Source organism: Falco cherrug, chromosome 13 (assembly GCF_023634085.1).
Source record: "Falco cherrug isolate bFalChe1 chromosome 13, bFalChe1.pri, whole genome shotgun sequence".
NCBI lineage: Eukaryota > Metazoa > Chordata > Aves > Falconiformes > Falconidae > Falco > Falco cherrug.
The window spans coordinates 14,081,136-14,104,831 of record NC_073709.1 but is presented as its reverse complement, the minus strand read 5'-3'; the positions used below and the strand labels follow the sequence as shown (position 1 = coordinate 14,104,831).

Here is a 23,696-nt window from a genome sequence, read left to right as displayed (position 1 = left end):
TAAGAGGATTCTCACGAAGATCTGATGAGTCTTTTGGGTGTCCAAAACGCTTACGTGGGTTCTTAGAGTACCAGAAGTTAATTCAGCTCCCTGTTAAGTTAATGAAGGCCAGCACACAAAAGCGCTCGACTGCCTGCTCATTGCACATGATTTATTCCTATGGCATGAGTTCTGCCATATTTAGGACTGCAGCAGAGGGTCTCGGTGTTGTTGCTAAAGGCTGGCAGGCTTGGGATCCTGCTCATCTCTGAACTTCTGATTGTTCGTGGACAACAGGGATGCTACAGAATTCTGTATGCATTTTTAAGGTGTTGAGTGTGATCTAGCAGTCTCAAACAAGCTGGCTCATGCTAAACTGTAAGCTTGCTTTATCAGCCTCCTAGGATACCCTTGGGTTAGTCACAGCAGCGTGTGATAGGAAAGCAGTACACCAGTGGATGTGAGCTCCTTTGTTTACCCCGTGTAGGCTCTCAAAACATTCATGTGCTTATTTGTTTCAGGTTATGCCTTTTCAGAGGGGCACAAACTGAAAAAGCGAGTGCTCTTACCAGCTGTAAACATTGCCTTCTCCCCTCTTGGGCCTAAAATAAGTCGCACCTCTAATGGCTTAACAAACAAGGGTAGAAGGGAAAAAATATTTTCCCTTTGTGTTTACTTTGTGCTTTTTACAGCTCTGAGTGCTGTCAGTGTCATTGTTTCCCCTTTATTGTCCAGTAATTTCCCCTCTTGTCCACGTGGGTCTTTCCCACAACAGAGGAGAGAAAAACAAGTACAAAAAGTAGGAAAACACTATTGTAAAACCAGAGAAAGAGGGAGTCTGCCTGTGCTGTGGGCAGGTGGAAGGTCATAACTCGTTTTCACACATGAAGCAGAGATGAAGGTGATAAGGACTCTTTAAACTTTCCGGCATTAACTTAACTCATGGAAAAAGCAGACTTTTTGGCTAAATTTCCTACTGCCCCAGCAGTAGCCTTTTGCTGATGGCTTTTTTGTCTCCTAGGACCAGATTGTTAGCAGCTGTAAACAGCACTTTAGAGTTCAGCACACAAATTTTCCGATAAGTTTAGCCTGTTTGGCTGCAGTGCTTATTTTGAAAATCCAGTTCAGATCAGTGCTGATAACCTTGGAACAAGTTTTTGAGTTACATCTATTTCTCCAGTGTCCCCAGATGGGCCAAATCTTTTGTCAAACCTCTCCTGAGAAGTAGTTGGAGCTATTTTTTGTGCTGTACGGAGGCCCATCAGTTAGCAGGCTGATGCTGAATGAAGCAAACCTTGGTTAGATTTTTTTGGCTATGACAATCATGAAACAAGAAGCCCTTGTTTCTCCTGCCACTTGTGTCTCCATGAAATCTGCATTCAGATCTCCTTCCTTCCTTCCTTCCTTCCCCCTCTGCTCGGTGTCCATTGGGATCCCCTTCCATTCTTGGTGTCACGTAGAGGGGGAGAACTCTCTCAGTATGCTTCTTCCCACGCTTACTCCCCATCTGTCTGTTGTTTGTTCTCTGTTTGGTTAGTTTGTTTTTTTTTTTTCCTGCCTGTGTTCTGGATCCTTCACATGCAGCGATTTCCCATATAGATGCCTAAAGCTTCTGGAACTAGTGTCTTGGGCTATGAGACCCTTCTGTGGCTGCGCAGGCTGTCTCAGCCAAAGGCTTCCAGGCTGTCCATGAGGAAGACCTTGGGGGGCTGTGTCAGGGTGTGCTTTGGCTTATATAGAGGGGTCTCTGAGCAACAGTCCAGAGGTGACAGTAGCCAGTCCGCTCCATTCTGGGAAAATGTAAAATTTTAAGCAGCAGCTGCCCCCAAGGCTTTCTCTGCAGCTCAGCTTTTTATCTTCTGTATTGACAGGAAAACTGCTCACCTCTCCCAGCTGGGGAAAATCCATGCTTCAGACTAGCTCTGGGCAGCACACTAACTCTGTCTGTGTGTTCCCCCCTGCACCCCCCCTCACACTTCACCTGCCTGAGGAAGGCACCTCTGAGAAGATAGCTTCTGTCTAGGAAGATGTTTCTTTGTAAAGCTGGGGTTATTCTTTTAAAGCCCAAAGGCAAAGTAAGAATTGGGGGGCGGGGGGAGGAGGGCAAGACTCTTGAGGAAATCTAGAGCACAGCGTGCTGTGGTTCAAACCTGCTTTTGCATTTCCCTCTGAGGGAGCCAGATGTCCCCTTGACTCCTTGTGTAGCACTCAGGGCTACTCCATAAAGTTAGCAGCGAGGCTGAAGCTCCCTTATTTGCAACATGAGGCTTTGGAGAGGTTTTACACAAATACAGAAAGTCCTAGAGGTTTGGCTCAAACAGCCAAATCACCTTTTACCGAGTCTATCCAAGCACTTGCACTTTTTACCTACTCTTGTTGCTTGCATTCTTTGGCATTTGCAGATCAGGCTGTAAAAGTTTGATGGAGTCTTCCTTCTTTGCTTGATGTGTTGATTTTTTTTTTTGTTTGGATTTTTTTTTTTTTATATAATGCCTCTTTCTCCCCTGTTTCTTAAAAGATCCTGAAACAGGGAAGAATGGATGTGGTCGAAGAATCCAGCATCATTTGGGATTGTATCTCACTTTAGCTATTTCACTAATCCATTATGCTTGTCATATGACTCTTTCTTCTGGGCACTCTTCTGCTCTGCTCTACTCTAGCAGGCAGGATTTCACCAAGACCAGCAGAGGGGCATAGCTCAGTCCAGAACTGTGATGGCTGATATGTTTTGCCTTTTGAGAAGTCAGGGGAGGTGAACAAGAAATTCTTTGTTGCTTTGCCTAGATTGGGGAACTAAAATTTTGTGAGGTGAGGAAATGTCTTGCCAACTTGAAGTAAGGCAAGAAAAAGATTTTTTTAATTTAATGTGTTTAGGCCTCCTCCGAGATAAAGAGCATGTCTTATACCAACTTCTTACAGGTGGTTGTTCATGCCCTGCCAGGTCTCCCCACTCAGGTGCTTGCTGTGGAACTACACGATCAGTGTGCTGCTGCAAACAGCCTGTTAATGTTTTGGGGTTTGTCTTTTTTTTTTTTTTTTTCTCCCCATTATTACATTTCTATGAGGAGGGGGTGAAAAAAGGCTGTGTTTCTACCCTCTTCTCATTTTTTCCAATGGCCATGAGCACTTACTGCCAGCAACACACTCTGTGTTCCCCATCTTGAAATTGTCTAAAGCTAAGGGTTTCCAGCAGGAGCAGGTGCTTGAAATTTTCGTGTAGATGAGTCTTCCTCCTTGGATGCTGCAATATTTTGCTTAGAAGGGTCAACTGTGTGAGCCTGCAGTCTACACTTGATCAGCAACTACTGCTGAGGTAAGCACCTAACTGACGAAAGCTACCAGGCTTGCAAGAGATGTATTAATGAAATGTCAATGATAGGTTGACACTTACACAGTGTAATGGCTAGCAGAATGGTACCCTAGGAAGTGGGAGCAGCTTCTGTAGAAGGCATCAGTTTTCTTGCTTAAATGTGAGTCTATGCCTTAATAACAGTACATGTGAGGAAAAATGTGTCCTTGAAATGGCCTTCCTCTGAAGAACATAGTGCACCTACCCTTTTAAACAGCTTAGGAAAGAAGCTTAAGTATCTTGGGGAGCAGGTAAGTGAGAAGATAAGATTATGTATGAGAAACATTCTTGTCCAACAATGCAATTAAGAGAGGCATGGTTTGTGGGCCTGACAGAAATAGGAAGGCACGCACCTTTCAGAGCAAGAGCCTACAACTAACTTTTAAAAGCCTGCAAAAAATGGGCTGAGTTCTACAGACTAAATGCTGGGTTTAAACTCGTATGTGATGTTAAGAATGAAGTTGCACATGAACATTTCACTTATAAAGTGTTAAAAGGCTTACCTCAACAGATCCATCAGCAGCCTGGATCATAACCAATTTCTTTATTAAAATTCTCTACCACATCATTTTCATTGTGTGCAAGCTGTGTGCTGTAAGGGTAGGTATGTGGACCTGACTTACCACAGGAACTAGACTATATTTTTCCTAATGGTTGTTCTTCGCCCACAGCAGTAAGAGCAAGGGATGCTTCTGGCCCTCGTCCTAGCTTGGAAATCTGTGCTCTCTGCAGTGTGTATTTCTCCCAAGTTTAGAACAGTATGTAGTTGTGTTGGAAAACAAAGGAAACCTGCAGGATTCGAGATGCAAACCTGAGCAGGCATTGTGTAGTCACAGTGCAGTTTACAGACAAATTACCACAGAGGAGTGCAGCTGTCAGTTTTGTGAGGGTAGTCTATGAAATTACTCTCTGGTCTTGAGGGCTTATAACGACGAAGTGTGCAATAACTTGAATTTTGTAGGAAATCTTACAGTTGTGTTGCTTTAATTCAGAGTGTGTGCTCCCCACACATACCTATTTTTGTGGGGAGATGAGGTAAAAATAATAATACACTTATGCCAAGTTGGAATGCAGCTTTCAGGTGTGAGCTTTGTGCTGCTTTGTTTTGGTTTTCTCTTTTTCCAGATGAGGGCTGTGCTCCTTAAGTAACTTAATGCTTCTCAGGCCACTACAAGTTCAGGTGCTAGATCTACATTTGCCAGTTTGGAGGTTGCTCTTTATTACATGTAGTCTTAACATGTGCATGTTGCTAACCAGAGAAAAACATACCATGTACACACATATATATACACATACTCTTAAAACTAAGGTGTTTATTATGTGCTAATTTTACCATAATTAGTGCTGGCAGAGATGACCCCTGTCCATTGTGGTATAACCAGACAAATGCATAGTGTCTTGGAATTCCTTCAGTCTCAGCCACATGCTGCCCGTTTGAAGGATCCTGGGAACTGGTGCCACTGTGCTGAACACTAATACATATGCTCACTGTAGCAATGTAAACACAGCCAAAATTCAAAACTCCGGGTGTGCAAAGAATTTCAGCATAGAGGACTTCATGAAAGGTTTTTGTTTGACATTTAATCAACATACACACCTACTTCTTTCCTTAAAAGATCACTGCAAGCCTCTGGAAAAGGAGTGTTATCGAAAACTTGGATGCTTGGCTTCTGTCTTCACCATTGTTGTTGCTGGCAGACATACTGCAATGATGCAGTCTACTTAAAGGAGGCCAAATATATCCTCACTGGCCTGTAAAGGAAGTTTCCACAAAAGTCATACAAAAGAAAACACTGAGTGCAGAGATCCGCTCTGCTGTGTCCATGCAACATTCATCCAAATGGCTTACTCACGAGAAAATAAATAGTGCTTTATAACACCTTTCAGCTAAGAAAACAGGGCAATGGTTGAATTTAAAAGTATGAGGTACAGGAAAACTCATGGCCAAATGTGGTCTGTGACAGTCCATCAGTGCTTGCTGTACTACAGTTGTCATCTTCATTTTTCTGTGCTTCAGGGTGAGCGATCAGCTATCCTGGAACCAAAAGAAAACAAGCACTTACACGCTAGCGAAGATGGTCAATAAAAGTGTGAGGCTTTAGATGTATAAACTTCATGGATGACAGCAACAGAAACCAGACAGCTATCCTGCCATAGCAGGGACTCATCTTTACTAGAATCATATTTACTAGAATGCTAGTTGTGAATCTAACACGGAGCCCTGAACAGTGCTTTGCAAGGGTACAACAGCACAGAATTTGGTCAGATATCCACCAGGCTTTTAATGACTATCGAAAAGAGACATGCCCAGTGCCTAAAAGCACATACTGACCCTGAGAGGCAAACCCCCCAGTTACAGTAAGTGCACGCTGCAGTGGAGAAAATGGGTATCTACGGATGTGCATTCTTCTGGAAGTAACACTTGTGCAAGAGGCAATAGCAAATTTGAATGAAAAAGCATCCTGAAATTCATAAAATAACCTTACAAGACCTCAGACTAGCAGATTTTAAACTGCCTTGGGTTCTTCTGCAGCTCACCTCAGATTCTTGTCTTTCTGGGAGGGTTTCTATTCCATTGTGATCCTGTATGTGTTGTGGGGCCTCAGCTTCTAGCTCCACGTCAGCTTGCACGTTGGGCTTTTCGTTCTCCCATTTTGCAAAGCCTTTGTTCTTCCCAGTTTTGCCATGGAATTTGGACTTCATTTTGGGGAAAGTATGGGAACCTGAATCGTTCCAGCCTGGCTCATGCCAGAGTGGTTCTGTCTGTGTTGCTTGGCTGGTGGTCACCCTCTGCAGCCGCACTGAAATTTTCCTCGAGGAGCCAGTGACGAGGGTGATAGCTCTGCCATCAAGGTCCTGGTGTTCTGCAGCAACACTGGGAAATTCAAATACTTCGTCTTGGACTGAAAGAGAGGGTGGAATTGTTTATTTTAAATATTCTACTTCAAGATCTTTACAAAAAGATAACTTATGCCTGGGTCAGGGGGAAGGTAACCCTCTATATGAAGCAGTGGTATAATTAGCAACATCTACATGCTGCTTGGAAATGATTCTGGCCTTGTATGCACACATTTCCTTCTCCCTCCATCTGCACACTCAGGGGATAAGGCAGAACTAGAATTGTGCCCTGTGCCTCCTAGCCCCTGCTTCTACGTGGCTTATAAGTAGAAGTACAATTTCACTAATTATAATTTTATTTCTTTTCAGCTGGGATAGAGCTGCCAGTATAGAGGATAGGAGGCTCAGACAGGAGACTAAGGCCATCATTGCAGCAAGAACACTGGCTGTTAGAGGGGTTCCAGAAATGGTTTAAAATAGGAACAGAAGTACTCTCACCTGGAGGCAGAGATGGACTGCTAGGCAGGGAGCCATGGTTGCTGCCCACTGAGGTTCCTCTGGAAAATTTCCTGCACGCCAGCACAAGCAGGTCTCTGCATTGCTTATGACAGTTGGCACCGCAATCTGTAAAGAAAGGAACTGTCAAGTCACCAAATGGAAAGCCACAACTATCTGGTTACCCCTCAGGGCTATTAGCAGACAGATACCAGGAGGGACTCTGAAGGAACAAACACTTTGACAGAAGGTGTGGAGTTTAGAAATGGATAATTTGCTGTGAAGTGCATTACAAAAAAATGAATCATTTCCATGGCAGCCATTAATAGAAAGCTGGCAGCAGAAGGGAAGAAGGGGATGGTATTTTCATCAGAAATTAGTCTCAAGGAAGAGACCTGGCATTGCTGGCATGATCCTGTGTATGCCATGCATAAAGCTTCTGTTCCACTGCATGAGTCTCCATAAAAAGGTGGTTTGTTTGTTTTTTATTTGACCCAGCCAGGGCCCATTATAGTAAACACACTTGGTCAGAAGGCACTGGAGCATCCATACTCTGAGCTACTGGAAGGACAGCTGGAGGACAGCATAGACTAGTTGTAAACCTACAGTGATCAAAGTAGCTCAGTAAGCAACATCAGCACAGAGTAAGCTCTGTGGATGTGTATCACCCACCTGGATTAAACAGGCCGAGTGCCTGCATACCTAGCCTCTGCTGGGCGGCATCACTGCAGCTACACTCATCACATTTACATGAAGCGTGACTGCAGGATGGATCTTGTGTGTGAGAAAGGACCAAAGGGTGGAGGATGTGTGCCCCAGACATAGGCTCTCTCCATTGTGTCCCTTTGCCCTTGTTTGAACATTTCCATCGTCTCCCTTGTTTCTCTGTTGCTACGCCATGACCTAAAATTTTGTTCTAGGCGAGCCACTGCCAAAGCACTGCATTTAGAACTCTCGGCTAAAAACTGTTCTGCTCAGGGCAGCAGCTCTAACATGATGGGTGACAGTTCTGGTTTCTCCTGTCACCTTGTTGATATGACTAATACAGAAGTACCTGCCCGGCTGTGGTTTTGTCTGCCATAAAGGTAACCACTCCCCCAAATACAATAAAGATCTCTCTTGGCAGTGGAGAACCTCCTTCATCACTTGCAGGCCACACAGTCTAGCTTTATCTCGCCATCCACAGTGCTGGGGTAAGCAGCAGACCTGAACAGATGAACTCCCTCCCTCCCCCTGCTAGCACAGTGTCAGAGGGTCAAAACAGAAGATGACAGCTCTGTGCTCAAAGGCAGAAATCATCCATGGTGGGTGCAGTACTCCAGTGATGCTGGCATACACAGCAGCTGGTAGCTGCTGCAGCAAAGAGCTAGCTACTAAATACATTTGTTGACCACTTCAAGATCTGAGTGAGCTGCTCTGCTTTCTTACTCTCATGCTCCATTACCTATGATTTTGAGTCTACGGAACCACTTTTGCTCTCTCTCTCTCTGTTGGGCCACAGTTGCAATCAATGGCACAGGACAGAGCTCAGCTTTCAGCTCTCAACGTGAGTTTACAGGGCTGCTGTGACAAAACTCCATCTTCCTTCCCTTGACAAAACTCCATCTTCCTTCCCTTATCCTACCAGTTAAAGTACAGACTGCAACTAGCCCTTTCGTGGCTGCTCAGATGACAGCAATCAGGAATAGCTGAATCACATACATTGGTTTAGCCATGGATATTTTCCCCACCCCTCTCTGAGGAAGAGTTGAATGCCTGGAGAAAATCTTGCAATGAGATCTGCTGGGCAGTCTAGGAATTAAATATTTCTCTATTCCTAGCTCAGCCACTATTGCATTGCAAGAACAGTTAGGCTTCGCTACAGGCATGCGGGTGTACATGACAGACAGCAGTGCCAGCAGACCTTTTCCTGACCCCAAGTCTCAGGAGATATATTTTAGGATGTCTCAGTGTTAGGATGAGGACACTTGCTTTTTACAAGATGCAAGGTCTTTGCTGGTGGGAAGTGACAACTCATGGGGTCGGTGGCTGCTTTGGACCTTTAGCTCACAGAACCTGTGTGTTCCTACTGGGTGCTATGTCCCCTAATGCAGTGAGACTTCATAGTGTACCAGCAGTCACTGTTCACAGACATTACCAAGTGTAGAAGCAAAATTTGGATGAGCAGATGCCATTTCAGTAAAAAATTCAGTTGACCTACTTGTGCTAAAACCCATCACCTACAGCCTGAAAAAGCCATCCAATATTTATTTACCTTTGCATTTGTAGCCTTGTTTGATTATGCCCCAGAGCTGCAAAGAAAGACAAAAGAACGTTAAGGAATCAGAAAAGAAAGCCGAACGGAAAACAAGGTCACAATGAGGAAGTACCAATGGCTACAAAAGCACAAACAGGATACAACTGCTCTTAACACCCTTCCTGTTAGGCAGACCTCCCCCTCGAATTGTGATAAGACTTGTGTGGCTTCCCCCTTATTTCTACTGCTTACAGTGGGACTACCAGAGGAGGAGAGACACAGATGACATTTGGTTCCATGAACGGGTGAAAAATTGCCATCATATCAAGCTTACTGAAAACAGCAGAGCACACTCTGCTTCTAGGCTCACGTAACATTTCCAGTGTTCATCCATTCTCCAGATACATGAATGACCCATGCCATTCAAACACAGCCAAAGAAAACACCACTAGGGATAAAAATTAGGTTCTTGGTTCCCATACTGGTCCCCAGCACACCTCGCCATAGCAATCTGATTTGTCCACCTGACTTTTTCCATTTACAAAAAGGCTGAAGACTGAAACAGGCAGAAAAGCCACTAAATTCCATCTTTGCCTCCTCCCAGAAGCTCGTTGACATACATAACAACCAAATGCTAAACTTCTGGGAGGCAGGGTGTGCGGTCCCACTTTTGGGAAGATTTCACTGCAGCAAGGGCAGGATTGCTTAGAAGTAGGAAAACTCCCTATCTAATTTTTATCAATACACTTAGAAGCGCTGTATCTACAGCCATGGCATAAAAACAAGCATTTTCACTCTGAGAGGTAGAGAGAAAAAGGAGCAGTTTTTCTAGCTCTAGCATTAAAGAAAAACAAAAAAACCGGGCACTCCAGTGTTTATTTATCCTGAACTCATTTGAAACATTACCAAGGAGGGTGAGCACATCCAGACAGTTGAAACCGCAGGTGACTCCTCACCATATTTGTAAGAATCCACGCACAGTGTGCAGGGGGTGAACATGGTCATTAAAGAAATATTCAGAAGGAACAGCTGGAGAACATCCAGAACACAAAAGAAAGAGTAAAATAAACAGAATGGGGGTGGGGGGAATCCCACACACTGCACAAAAGAATTTGCAATGAAAAATGGGGGCTTGGAGAAAGCAAAATAGATTAGACAAGGTGAAAGAATGGTGAATAAAAGAACAGAAGGGACAACAGTGGAAGAAGGGTCCAAAGAAAGCCTGCTGCTTGTTCTTTTCCTCCTAATGCTGTATATATGCACAGTGAATGCAGCTGCTGTGGTCAGACAGTGACAGTGGAGCCCCCCAGCCCCTCTTGAAAGAGCAGCAATGACTTTTTTTCCCAGGTCTTTTTGCCAGCATCACTGTAAAAGGCACGGATTGTTATTTCTTTCATTTAAGCTCTAATCTGTTCCCACCAAAGATCTTTCTTCTCACCTTCTTAGCCCTGTATCTTCCGCCTACTCAAATTTGGCACCACTGTTGTGGTCACACAGCGTAGTGAAAGCTTAGCTGAAGTGCCCTGTCATGAATTCTGACCTAAATCTTTGAATCTGTCTGACACAGCTTTGCTGCAAAGCTGGCTTGAGCCAGCTTCTAAGTAAAAGGATCTGTGCAAATTCAGATTATAAAGCTCAGTGGGATGGCTGGTCACCTACCCTGTCACGCAATGCAACTCAAGCTGTGGGACGGAACTGTGACTGGCCATGGGCATATCAATTTCATGCTGCTTAATGGCATTTGGTTTTAGCTTGACCTTTAAAGTTCCTATCATTTTAATAAAGGTATTTTATTGAATACTGCGTGCATTGCACTGTCATGTCAATTCATCCTGCTGCACTGTCAGTGCACATTATTTTGACTGTGAATCAGTGCATCAGCTTGAAATTAGGTTTCCACCCGTGGATGAGCAGCATGGAAATGCAGAACAAATGTGCAGCAGATTTTGTAGTTTGTTCCTGTCCTGTCAGCCCAACTCATCCACAGGAGAATGCCAATGACTTCAGTGAATTGACAGGAAAAATGACCTTATTTCCATTTCCTGTACAATCCCTTACTCACTTGTATTCCTGCACTGGATGCAATCAGGGAGATATGAAAAATACAACAATGACCAACTAGCAAATCGACGCAAGAGAAAAATATCTGGTGGAGAGGACATGGCAGGGTAGTTCCTGGGCCTTGCTTTCCTATGGAAGCCTTCCAAACATGAACGGGGTGTCACGAACGCATTGATGTCTTCCCGAGGCTGCAGGCAGCCTGAAACAGTAGGCTCAGGCCAGGGACCGTCCCTGCCCCATCAGCCTGCCAGAGCTGTCAGCTTGAGAGCCCACCAGCCCGCTCCTGAATCAGCACTGACCATGTCGCCTCCAAGGTTTTTGAAATTCTTGCAGAAATAGGCGGAATTCCTTCCCTCCTGTGGCCTTAACCGGTGGCTGTGATAAGGACCGTAAGCATCTGACCAAGAGCAGTGCCTCACAAAAGCAGCGTGGAAGATGGGAGCATGGACAAGAGCAGGAACACCACAGCTGGTCTGAAAGGAGGCACGTTTTTGCGCTAACAGTGCTGTTACTGTTACTTTCAGCCACGAAGAAATATTACTTAGTGGAAAAGTTCACATATTACAAGCTGGAGATTTTGCCACTGCCAGCAGCCGCAGCTCTGCGCTGGAGAGCAGGGGTGACAGTCTGAGTTTAAACCCTGTACGTGGCCACTCATAAGCAGAGGACATGGCCCTCTGCCCTTACTGCTTTAGCTGTCTGAATGTGGACATTTGATTTCAGCGGAGGACGTGCATTAAAGTAACTTTTAAATCATAGTAATTCCTTTTTCTTTACTGTACTTGGTTTGAAGTGGAAAAGTTGGAAGAAGTTTACAAGCAACACAAATGTTCACAAAATCAATCACTTCCCAGCTATGTGCAGAGCACTCAGCATCTGGTAAGTTACGGCCGAGAGAAAAAGCAAATAAAGCCCCCCAACAAATAAATTTTGAAAATTCTTATTGTACAGAACTGCTGGAAGCACTTCTGATTTGACAAAATTAGAAGATCTGTTAATTCAATAGAGAAAGGATTAAGGCTGTTATTCAGAGAATTATGGACATAGTTATGTGGCCATGTGCAATTTCCTGAGAAAGAACGGCTTTTGCTTCATCTACATCCTCTGTTCCAGACACCATTTTCCCTTGAGCTTGTTTACATGGGAAGTCAAGCCAAATTAAAGAACTTCAGATAAACCAAGTAAAGCCATTCATATAGTCTCTAATATCCTTTAGGTAACATAATTTTATCCTCCTCCCCGCGACAGTAATTCTTATGAATGCCAAGTATTCAGGAACCACAGAAACAAAACTGGGTAGCACAGCTACAACATGAATAAATGTTTTGTGCTTCTGAATGCAACGAGATATACGGCCAAAAGACTTTACAATGTGTGGAACCAGTTTCACCCTGTCTATGTTACAGGGTAAAAAATTGTGCTTAAGATAGACTATTATTAAAAACATACTTACAAATCCTGCACAGTGCTCACAGAAAGTTGGTTTAAGATAGGTCATCTCCTGAAAGTTATGAATAAACCCTGGTCCCATTTTACACTGGAACTGTGATTTAGCTCTCAGAAAGTAAGCCATCATTTCTTCTTTGCTTATAAGACCATCTCTGTTAGGGCAAAAAGAGTAGATCCGTCACTGCTCAGAGCACCAAACAATTCAGGATTTTCTCATTTCAAAAAACAGGCAGCACACAAAGCACATCCTTAGAAAGAGCTGCAACAGTCCTGGCAGAAAAAAAAACTTAAAGCCTTGTGGTTCTTAGCCTTCATTGAACAGCAGATGCTGAACTTGCAGCATAGACCGTGGTTTCTCACCTCTTTGTGGTATCAGAGCGCAGGCCATTAAGTGAAGGACCTTGACTTACTGCTCACACAGACCAAGCAGTTGTGTCCCTGGCTGGCCACCAGCCTTGACAGCCAAAGAGATTCTAGACAACAAAAATTATCAGGCCAAACTGGCTAGGAAATATAAATTATATATACCTCACAGAATATTTGTTACCCTCTCTGCTACATATACTCATTTCCCCTCTCCTGTACACAACTTACTTGCTTCGTTGGTCTGATGCCTGGTCTGGATACAGCATCTCCACTGTAACTTGATGGTAATCTAGGGGTTTTGACTCAGTCCCAGCAGGAATTCCTCATTAAGCTATTACAGCAATTATTTTTAAAGTACGAGGTAAAGCACGACTCTGACCCGGGTGGCCTTATAGAACCGACCACAGCATAAGAAGTTAAATGAGAACAGAATTCAGCCTTCAGTGATCTTCAGTTCCTTAGGTGAGATGTCAGACACAAGAGGCTTGGGAAACACTGTTTCTTCAGTATTTGGTTTTCATAAGTTTTTAAATTGAGGAAAAGAAAAAAACCACAAAGAAGTCTCCAAACTTACTGGTCTTTGTCCAGCACACAGAAAGAGTCCAAAAAGGGGAAGTTGGCTGCTATACTTTCAAAGTCTTCCTGAGAAATATAGCCATCATGGTCATGATCGTAGTTCCTAAAGACAGACTGGGACAAAAAAAAGTAATTATTGTCCTAATATCTAGCCAATCCTGAATCTATACCAGCTCTTCAACCTTATAATTACATGCAACTTAATGACTAACATTACTAATCGGGTGCTCTGTTGCCTTGTTTTATTCCTTTTATTCCTACTTAGTACTACAACATGCATATTTATTGGACTGCAGGGGGAAAAAATGACTAATTTTTAAAGAAAACTTGACCTCAGTGTTTATGTAGTGATGGTCCTCTACAACTCTACAGACATAATTATTCTTGCTTTGTTTTCCTTCTTTATTGGAAATGTCACTAAAATTCTGCCCCGTGTGACATAGTCCCTTTGCTTCATTAAGTATGCTTTTTAATCACAAGAAAAGAAATAAACCAAAACCAACCTAACAGCAGCTTTCCCACGAGTATTTCAGATGTTTTTGGCTTCACTTCTCTGTTAGTCACCTCTCCTCTGCCACAGCACTGTTTCAATCTGATTTGTTTACTAATACTTTGACATCCAGATCGTGAGCACTTTGTAGCTAACAACCATTCTCTTCCATGAACCCACCCCAGCTCACCACTAAGTAAATACAGACATGGGATCAAATTTAAAAGGTTGCATAAAGTGATGGAAGCCCTCCTTAGCTGCTAAGGAATTACTATATCACTGTATGTCCTGCTGATGGCAGAGATATGCAACGGGCATTAAAGCCACGTGTGAAGCTGATAGGAAAAACACGAGTGTCAGAGTCAACATGACTGTCTGAAAGACATACACTGAAGCACAAACTCTCATTAGATCAAGATTTGGTGGACAGAGACAAGAATTTAATATACTGAAACCTCTGAAAGGTCTTTGCATTTTTCCTTATTGTAACAAGAACATGATGAAGCTGATTTCTAAGCACCTATCAAATTACCTGTAACTGATGGCTGGCAGACCTCAAAAACGCATCAGCAAGAAGGAACCAATATGCAAACCCAAGCAGGATTCAGCACTTTGAGTCATAAAAACAATGCCTTAAAGCACAACTCAAAGCAGCTAGTAAATGACAAAGACTGGCAAAACAAAGACAGCTGTACATGGTGGTGTGGGCCTCTTGGTAAGCTGTATCCGTAATAGCCCCAAACCATGTTTCAATGCTGTCAAACTCAAGATCATATGTTCCAAACCAGGCCACAGTTGTGGAATTTTCCTCGTCCACAGGAACCAGAACAACCCTTGATACAGCACATGGCAAAAGTGAGGAGTTATGACAGACTTCCTATTTAAACAAGCTATCAAAGAGAGGTCTGGATGTGGAGTGATTTTTATCACACATATGGCACTGACAAAAGCAATACAGGAACAGCATGTGCAGTTCTGGCATCCCACATTAAGGGAAAAATGAAACTTTTTTTAAAAAAGACCATGTACAAAAAGTAAACCACAAGATCTATTTGAAGTTTGAGTGAGGAAACTGAAGACTAAGTTATCTTATCAACATAACCCCAATTAATGACCTGTAACATGGACTAGGTCAGAATTTAATAGTACCTCCTGGACTGAGTTATTAATTTGTAAAAAACAGAAGAAAATATTGCTTCGTTATATACAACGCGTTTCTGGTTCCTCTGCATGCTGCTCACACATCACTAGAAGTCCCTTACACACCAACACAACAGCTTAGTCTCTCCAGAGGAACCTGGTAGTGTTTGGTTTTGTTTGCATTACCTAACACATCACCTTCCAGACTGAAGCTGGAAGATCCCAGCTATAAGGCTCCATGACCTGATACCCACATTTTGAAAATGATACCAAGACAGTGCTATCTTTACCATACATAATATGCTCTGGACAGTCAAGTGACAGCAAGCTGAAAAACAGAAATAGGGTTTCCAGAAAACCTCTCTGAACCTAGTAATGTGTGAATCCTTGTTTCCGAGTACTTTTGTTTCCAGCTGTCTGTTACCAGACATAAACTGGGTGGCTAGAGCTGGGAAAACTCAACTTTGCCCTCTGAATTTGTATTTGCTTATCAAATCTACTGAACAGCAGCCAAGTTTTGGATGCTCCTGAAAGATTCCTCCTTTGCATCCAGAAACCTGCTTACTAATCTCATTGCTGATTGCAGGAATAAAATGAGTATTTCTGAATGTATCAGTAAAGGCTCAAATCTGTTATTGGATGTCTGAAATCCATCCCAACCATAACAATCTCTTGAAAAGCTTGAAATTAATTATAATGCTGACAATATCAAAGCTGTCATTCTCTTTGACCAGCATAGTCTTCCAAATACTTACATCCACCAGCTTTCGTATGTGCTTGTTAATGACTGTAGGGTCAGGTTTTGGTACCACTCCAGATGCCCACTCCAGTGGCACTACTGGCTTGTTAGGGGTTGTCGGGGAGGTAGGCTGCTGAAAGATGGATCAGAACACAAAGATTTTCAAGTCTGAATTATGAAGTTGAATTTCCTGTTAAAAGCATCTCTGTATATCAGAGCTACAACCACAAACCGCTGGAGTCCCTGTGCTGTAAAAATGCGCTTAGCAAAACATCAGGCAAGGTTTTAAAGGGTCACTGGCCTCTGCTAACAGCTTGCTTGGGGTCTCTGTGGCATCTCACAGCTATGCTGGCAGTGGCAGCACCCAGCAAGCTCAGAAGCAAAACCAGACGGACCTTCCCCACTGCCATCTCCAGGGGCTTCAACAGCAATGAAACTTGGAGGAAGAGCGAAGGAAGGAAGATCTCTAGATGCAGCAGGCATCAGAAATAGGTAAGCCCAGAAACCTGCTTTTCTAGCCCCCGAGGGACTCTCCACCACAACACAGCCTGACCCCAGCTCCCTACCAGAGTGACCGTGCCCAGGAGCCACACAAGGGACTGCAGCAGCCCGAGTAAGTTAATGCTCCTGCTCTGCGCAGCAGCACCGGGCAGAGAGCAGGAGGCAGGAGCAGGGGCAGAATCGTGCCTAGCAATGCCACCGGTTTCCAACTGACATGTGCCAGGAGGCACAGCTTAATTCATCTAAGCAGCCTGAGCAGAAAGGGGCTAACCTTTGACCTGCTCTGAAGGTAACACCAGCCAGACTATTTTTATTTTGAAAACAGCTTGGTCTTGACAGAACGGTAGCTGACAGTTCACTCGATGCACAGAGCTTGGAGCCCGAATCCCTCCACACCACTGTGGTGCTTTGGGAGAAGCTCTGGCATGCAGCTCAGCTTGTTCAAGTAGAAAATACAGCACAGACCCGAACACAGCTTCAGGTAAGGCTGCAAAAAATCACCAGTTAGCATGAAATACGCTGCAAGGTGTACTGGCGTTCTCCTGCATCTGCCACTGGACATCTAGCAGGTCAAGCAGTGTCAAGCAGAAAGAAAATCAGCATGGTTTATATCAGGAGGGAGATGGCCCACAGCCTCAGAAGTTCCCTGTATTAGCTGATGAGCAAGAAATCTGGGTCTCGTCTGTCAAATTGGTATTGAGAGGGAGATAATTAAGCCATGTAAAGATGTTACAGTTATTATTGAGTATAACAAAGGTATCGTAGACTTTGACATTGAGATGAAAAATGGTTACAAGGTCATACTCCACTGTTTGGTGGGGGAAAAAAAAAAAAAGGATGTGTTCATGGGTTGCTTTATTAATTTTGCTTTTCTTTATCCATTTGTCAGAACAGCTTTTATCAGTTCCTCAGTGGCTCTTGACTCACCATACAAATCTACACAAGTAAATCTGGGAAGATAAAAAAATCTCTATATCCATAGAATTCAATTTTGACAAGAAATACAGTGAACCAGGTCATCCAGCTCTATATACCCAAAGCACTTACAAAATGTTTTAGTCCTAAAATTAATGTCACCACACTGTGATGGACCAACATGCTGGCAAATGTTTTTGCTCTAAAAATACGCAGAAATGCAGCAATCCTTTAAAGATGGGATACATCACAGTATCACAGTATTGTGATATTCTTACAGCTATGGTCAGAGAAGAAATTTGAAATTTCTCTTAAAATATCTCAGACTAGAGGGACTCAAAGCATCAACATCCAAGTGTCAGAGTGGTGCTAGACTACCAAGTCCTCACAGAGAGTTTTTAACTCCCGCTGGTCTGAGTGCACAATGGCAGAGACTGAATCCACTGGAGATTTCCACTTTCTTCTGGGCACTTCATTTGAAGCCTCATTCAATTTTTATGTTTTTTGAGAAGCTGCAATGAAAACTTCACGTTAGTGCCCACTAGCCGAAGGGAAATGTTGGTTCCTTCTATTGCACTCATAGACTGGTATGAACAACTGTAATGTTATTTATGTATTTGAAATGCATGCTTGAGGAAAGGTACTAACCAGTGTCCAAAGACTACTTAGCTGAATTTATTGAACGTTCATAAGCACTGAATCTGGTCATGCTGTTTGTGATTTAACCTGTACCTCCTGTCTGTTTCACCAGCACAGGGCTAATGGTATCGTAGACTGAAAAAGCATTTTCAGATGGATGCAGACATCTAAATATTTTGGCACTGAAATAAATTCTACTCAAAAGCCTCAAAATTATATAAGTGTGTCTTCAGTGGTAAAACTGCACCAGGCAGAGTCATCTTCTAGCCAACAGCTGAACTAGGAAAGACTCCCAACAAGAAGGTAACGACTGCGCAGACCAGTATGACAGGGAGATGCTATACTACAGCTGGCGGTCAGTCCGCAGTATTTTTTTAGGCTGCTACACTGACTGAAGGGTCTTCTCCCAGTTTTAGCAGAATGGAAGTCTTGCTCAAGTCCCTGTTGACAGCAGGCTCGTATGCTAACAGGTCAGCTCCACTTTTGCCTCAAAAATGACTGCAGCAGCATGAGGCACTTCCTCTGCAGTGCACCTGCACAGGAGTTGTGCATACAACAATAAATCAAGGAGCAGTTGGAATGATATAACTACACTGTCACTTTGCTTTTGACAAATTTTTCCACATATGAAAGTTGTACAGGTTCTTTCCCGTCCAATATAGCTTATGTGCTTTGGCATTCCATCAAAGAGAAGTATGCTTCAAATGGTCTGGCTTCTGTCGATTCAGCTGTAGCTTTTTAACCTTCAGGGTGCTGCTGCAGCAGCTCAGTGTCACTGGTTATTCATTGATGATTACGCAGAAGTCTCCCATAATTGCTGGGTACTGTTAAAAGTTCACAGCACTGTTTATAGTGCTTTTGTCCTTCTTAAAGCCCAGGCTGAAGATCAAAGCAGCAACGGGATAATTTTCTACATCTACAACAGTGGCCCATTAGTCCTTCCACAGCAGAGCTGTAACAATTCAGCTTTGCTGGCTGTGATGGGAGCACCAGGGAGCCAGAATGACTGTGACAAATGGGAACTGTTGTAGTTGAGTCATATCCAGCATGGACTGGAGACTCAGCAATGAAATTCCAGGTGTTCAAACTGAGTTAGTGTTGACCATGGAAATATCCAATAGCTTCCTTACTACTGCTCATCATTCACCATTGGAAACACATAGTCTTCAAACTGGTCTCCAAGAGTGATAAACTATCTTAAAACCCAGATAAACCCTATACTTGGAAACCAAGAATTTCCTTGCTTGCTTTTAAGAATACTTCAAAAACACAAAAAGCACTGCAATGAATCACCTCGGACTACTGCATTCTGCTCTCGCATCTGCTAAGCATTTCCAGACACCCTTAGTTTCTGCTGGTGTCAGGCTTGAGAGGGCTCAGCCTGAGACTGTCACATGCTGGATGTGATAGGTAATGAGAATGTTAATACGCTAATGAGATGCTCAGAGGGAAGAGGAGTTCCCAGACTTTGGCAATAGAGGAGAGAGTAATACTTTAAATGAAGTTCAATTATTAATTAGGAGATTTATCTGTATCCTCAGACTCGCAAGACATAAAAAAGGCATCAATGCAGCATTATCTTTAGTTGCACATATGAAAAAAAAGTAGTATCTATTCTGAGGTGCTTAAACATTGGTTGACAGCCCACGATACTGCCAATTCTATATAACCAGACAGTTTTTAAAACACTACAGCTAATGCTTTGCCTTAACTAAAACTAATTTTTACAGTTAGAGTTATTTTATATAACTGCATCAGCATCCAGAACATGAAGTAATGGTCATGCAATAAATAATTGATGTAAACTTACAAAGGATATCTTCACATAAAGCAGAACTATGTTTTCCAGGACTTGCAGAGGTTTTGTTGAAAAACAATAAATAATGAAGTCTGGCATGTCTCACTATTTACTTCTCCCAATATGCACTAAAACCTATAAAAAGTGACTGTGTCTACTATACAAACATAACACTAAAGAGCTTTATGTGAATACAAATAAGGAAAAACATTAACTGTCATTTAAAAATTTAATCAACTGCATGCAGACAAAATAAGCAATGTGTTAAAACGCAGTAAAAAATGACCTACAGATTTGGAGTTCCTTGGTTCCAGCACCAGCGAGAGCTTGTAGATATCATCCTCGGTGTGATAGAGGTCCAGGGACAGCTATGTGTAAAAAAGAGGGAAAACCAGTAAAATATTTATTAGACTGGGTTGGATATTGCAGGCTTTTAAGCAGAGATGGACCCCCTACTGAAGGTAAATAAAAAGCTTAGCTACTTGGAGCTCAAGACACATGTCAAAACTGCATGCAGCTGCTGGAAAGACAGCTTTTCACAGAGCTAACATAACCCGCCCTGGTGAGCACACATCGCTGTTCACACCTGTACTGAGCCAAGCAGGCACTATACTCCTGGACTGTCACAACCTGCATCCCAACACATCGAGTGAGAGGGGCTGCATGCTGACCTTCTCCAAAGAGGGACATTGGCACTGAAGACCACCCTTATGCAAAACACTTTCTTCTAGCAGTTCAATGGTCACAAGAGATCTCAGAGAAGTAACCTGGTGAATACAAAAACTTCAGGAAAGAAGTTGTAAAGGGGCTAGGCTAGAAGGACTTCAGATTGTGTTCTGGGCCAGTTTTATCCCTTAAGAGAGTCAGAGTACTGCAGCCCTTCTACAGAGATCAGCAGCAAAAGCCTCTTTGGAAAGCCCTGGGGACTGCACAGGCCTGGGAGGGGCAAGCCAGGTTGTTTGGCACCAGTGTTGATGCAGAAAAGTGCTCCATGAAGAGCAATCCAAGTTACTTTAGCCCAGCTTAGCTTGTTCCTGATCCCCTCCCAGCAAGTAAGGCAAATTCCCTTTCAGCTTCTGTTTTTAGATAAATGAAAGATTTTTCTTCCATGCGCTCATTTTTTCCTCTAGAGGGTTTATTGAGGAAAAGAAGGGGTATAAATACGCTAAAAGTAGAGATGAATCTTTTTGGTTTTACTTTGGCAGCTGAGTTCTTGCACTAATGCAGGTCTGCAGTAAATTCCTCTTCTTTCAGAGTGATGAAGGAGAAGAGTAATCAACACTGTGGCTAATGTTTTGCAACGAGAGGAAATGAACATTGTATGTTTCCTGTGATCATGTCCCTACATTAATTGGCTGTGGAGTAATTGACATGATTTGAAGTTATCATCTACCATGCAAATCCCCGTTTAAGCTAAGATTTAATTAAAAGGATGTTTCCCAGCAGGCAGACAGAATTACTACTGACTGAATGACAGTGACAGAAGGTTATTTTTAGAGAACCTGAAGTGCCAAATAACAAGCAGGACCAGTAACACCATACTGCAGAACCACCGCTAGGAACCACCTTTTAGGGAGAATTTTGTGCAATGAGAAATACAGGAGTTGTGCCCTTTCCCAAGATAGGTACACATCCAGAGCAAACACACGGGTTTAGAGATGTGTAGATATTGCATTATTCATTTTGTCTAGCTGGAACACTACTCTGATTTTTGCGCTTCATAATTTATGGGCACCAGTAAAAGCCTGAGCATCCTGCAGGTTCCTTTACCCAGGCAGCATGCTGCTGTCACAGGGGAATGTAAGGACCTGTCCTAAAGATAATGTAGATCCAGTAACTGCTGCTGTAACAAATACCGTTCATGTACTTAGTTATTCAGTGACTATATTCTTAGGTTCCTTGGTGGTATAGAATAAGCAGAACTCAGTTGGAGCACATGTATTATCATGTCAGGCTGGAACTGGCAGCAGAATTGCTAGTTCAAAAGACCTTGCTCTGTTCCTACTACAGAGCACAGTTTTCTCAGCAGGCCAGATGAGCAGGGTGGGGATTTGGGGATGCAAATGCATTGGTATTTACTGAGCAAGCTTGTATCTCCCCGTCCCTGAATTATCTGACCTTATGATAAACAGCAGGCGTAACTTCATTAGGCACAATGTGTAAGCACACAGTGGACAAGACATTGTCTAGTACAGAAGTTTCAAATACCAGCAAAAGAATCACAAGCATGATGACCATGCAGTCACATAAGCACTCATTTTATATGTTATTTACAGTTTTGCTCTGATGGATGAAGTGTAGTAAGAGTTTTCCTAGCACAACCTTTACAGTGGGTGGCAGTTTCCATTCTGATTTGACTGTCCTATTTTTACAGCAATTTGTAGGGGACTGAGGAGGGTGGGGGAGCGATCAGAAAGGCACGGCTGTTTTTTTCTAAGTGGAACTTAACCAAACACTAGTTAGGGAGGGTGACTTTCAATTTGATTGTTTAGATATTTCTCATTCTCTTCACTAGACTGTACAAATGCCTGGGACTTTCCAGTCATTTGCATACAGTCTCAGAACAGGTTAGATGAATAGCTGTTGAGACCTAAAAATAGTGGGGGAAAAATGGTGGCACCAAGTAAGTTCTAACACAGTATAAATACACTGCAGCCTAGTTGGGAGACTGAGATCTGCTTCCAATCCACAGAAAGCACTGAAACATTTACACACAGGCTTTTATTCACATTGTGAACCACACAGCAGGTAAGGAGATCCCTTAAGTATCCTTACCAATTGTAAGTTTTCTAATGATGAAAATGTCATTAGAGCTATAGCTCTTCTCTGGTGCACTGCCAAGCTCACACTTAGGTTCTCTTTTATTACTTCTGCTTCTTAGCTCCAGGTTTTGGATGCCAGGGACTGGTACAGAACCGTGTATAGAGTCAGTGGAGATGGAGCAAGTGTGGCAAATAAGGCAGGGATGGAGGAAGAACCACACAAAGAGCGAGCATGCGCTAAGAAGTGAGTCCATCTTCATGTAAGACACTCTGGCTCACCAGCAGCCGAGTCATAGCACAGTTACTTCTCTTGCTCACATAACTCAGAGTCATTTACACATGACAAGAGAGGGCTTGCACCTCGAGTTCCCTCTCAGCTTTTGCTGTCTCCTGTGCAGGTAAACCTGGCATTTGTCTCACTGCCCTCCGTACAGCAAACCTTTGCCTTATTTGTGGCATGTTAACTTCCATGGAAAATACTGGCTTCTTTCAGCCACTTGTTCAAAGCTAAAATTCTGTGAGCTAGAAGCGGATTTTTTATGCTGACAATAAGATGGGGGGAGGAGCAGATTTTAAATTTGTGTGCAGACATTTAAGCTGAGATAGAGACCAACTTTCCCAAAGCATTCAGCAGCTACACCACTGAAGCTAGAGACACTTCTTGCTCCCGTTCACCCTTTTGGTCTACACACACAGTAGCATCTGAGAAATACCCATAAGACCCTTGACCAGGTGGCCTGAAGCATACAATGAAGCCCTCGCCCCACCCAAGCTCTCACTTCATAGCTCTTAACACAGTCTCCCAATCATCATGATTGCCAAACCACTTGAAAGGTATTGGCTCCCCCAGGGTGGACAGGACTCCACCACCAAGGGAAATTAAAACCAGGGCAAATTCCCACATGCCCACAAAGTCCCCATTTCATCTTTTTTTGCAAGTTGTTGGACTAGCAAACCAGCACCCAGTGATTTATTTGTCAAGAAAGCACAGGCCAGGCTGTTAGCACTTGCTAAGTGTGGTGTGAAAGGCAACACTGCAAGGGATGGAGGCCAGGCAAGAGATTTACACATCGCTTATCAGGACAAAACACCTACTAAAAGCTTGCCCAGATAGAAGCAGCTTAATAGGAAAACTGCAGAACTGAGCAAATAGTTGGGTCAGCTGATGCTCACACAAATGAAAAGTGCTCTACACATTTATGCACATTTACTGTTTTTGAAAGGGAGTTTCTCTAAAGTCAAAGATGAGAAAAATGTTTACAGTTTAAATTAGAGAGGGAAGACCTAGCAATAAATAGAATAGTTATTTCTTCAGGCTCTGAAAACTGAGGATGACTTTGGCAGCAAGGGAGGCTAAATCTGC

The 23,696-nt window shown here is 43.2% G+C and overlaps 1 protein-coding gene across 9 annotated transcripts in view; it reads right to left on the bottom strand.

Moving 5' to 3' along the window:
* Positions 1-4,621: 4,621 nt before the first annotated feature.
* Positions 4,622-23,696, bottom strand: part of RASGRP3 (RAS guanyl releasing protein 3) — a 61,446-nt gene continuing 42,371 nt past the window's right edge. For 8 of the 9 annotated variants that reach the window (XM_055726103.1, XM_055726098.1, XM_055726099.1 and 5 more), the window contains 8 exons: positions 19,862-19,939; positions 15,735-15,851; positions 13,348-13,463; positions 12,412-12,559; positions 8,916-8,952; positions 6,665-6,790; positions 5,867-6,231; positions 4,622-5,363 (listed from right to left, as the gene is read on the bottom strand). In XM_055726103.1, the coding sequence (XP_055582078.1) occupies positions 5,355-5,363; positions 5,867-6,231; positions 6,665-6,790; positions 8,916-8,952; positions 12,412-12,559; positions 13,348-13,463; positions 15,735-15,851; positions 19,862-19,939 (996 nt within the window). In that variant the 3' untranslated portion in view covers positions 4,622-5,354. The remainder of the gene's footprint in view (positions 5,364-5,866; positions 6,232-6,664; positions 6,791-8,915; positions 8,953-12,411; positions 12,560-13,347; positions 13,464-15,734; positions 15,852-19,861; positions 19,940-23,696) is intronic. The other variant, XM_055726105.1, reaches the window with a different exon arrangement.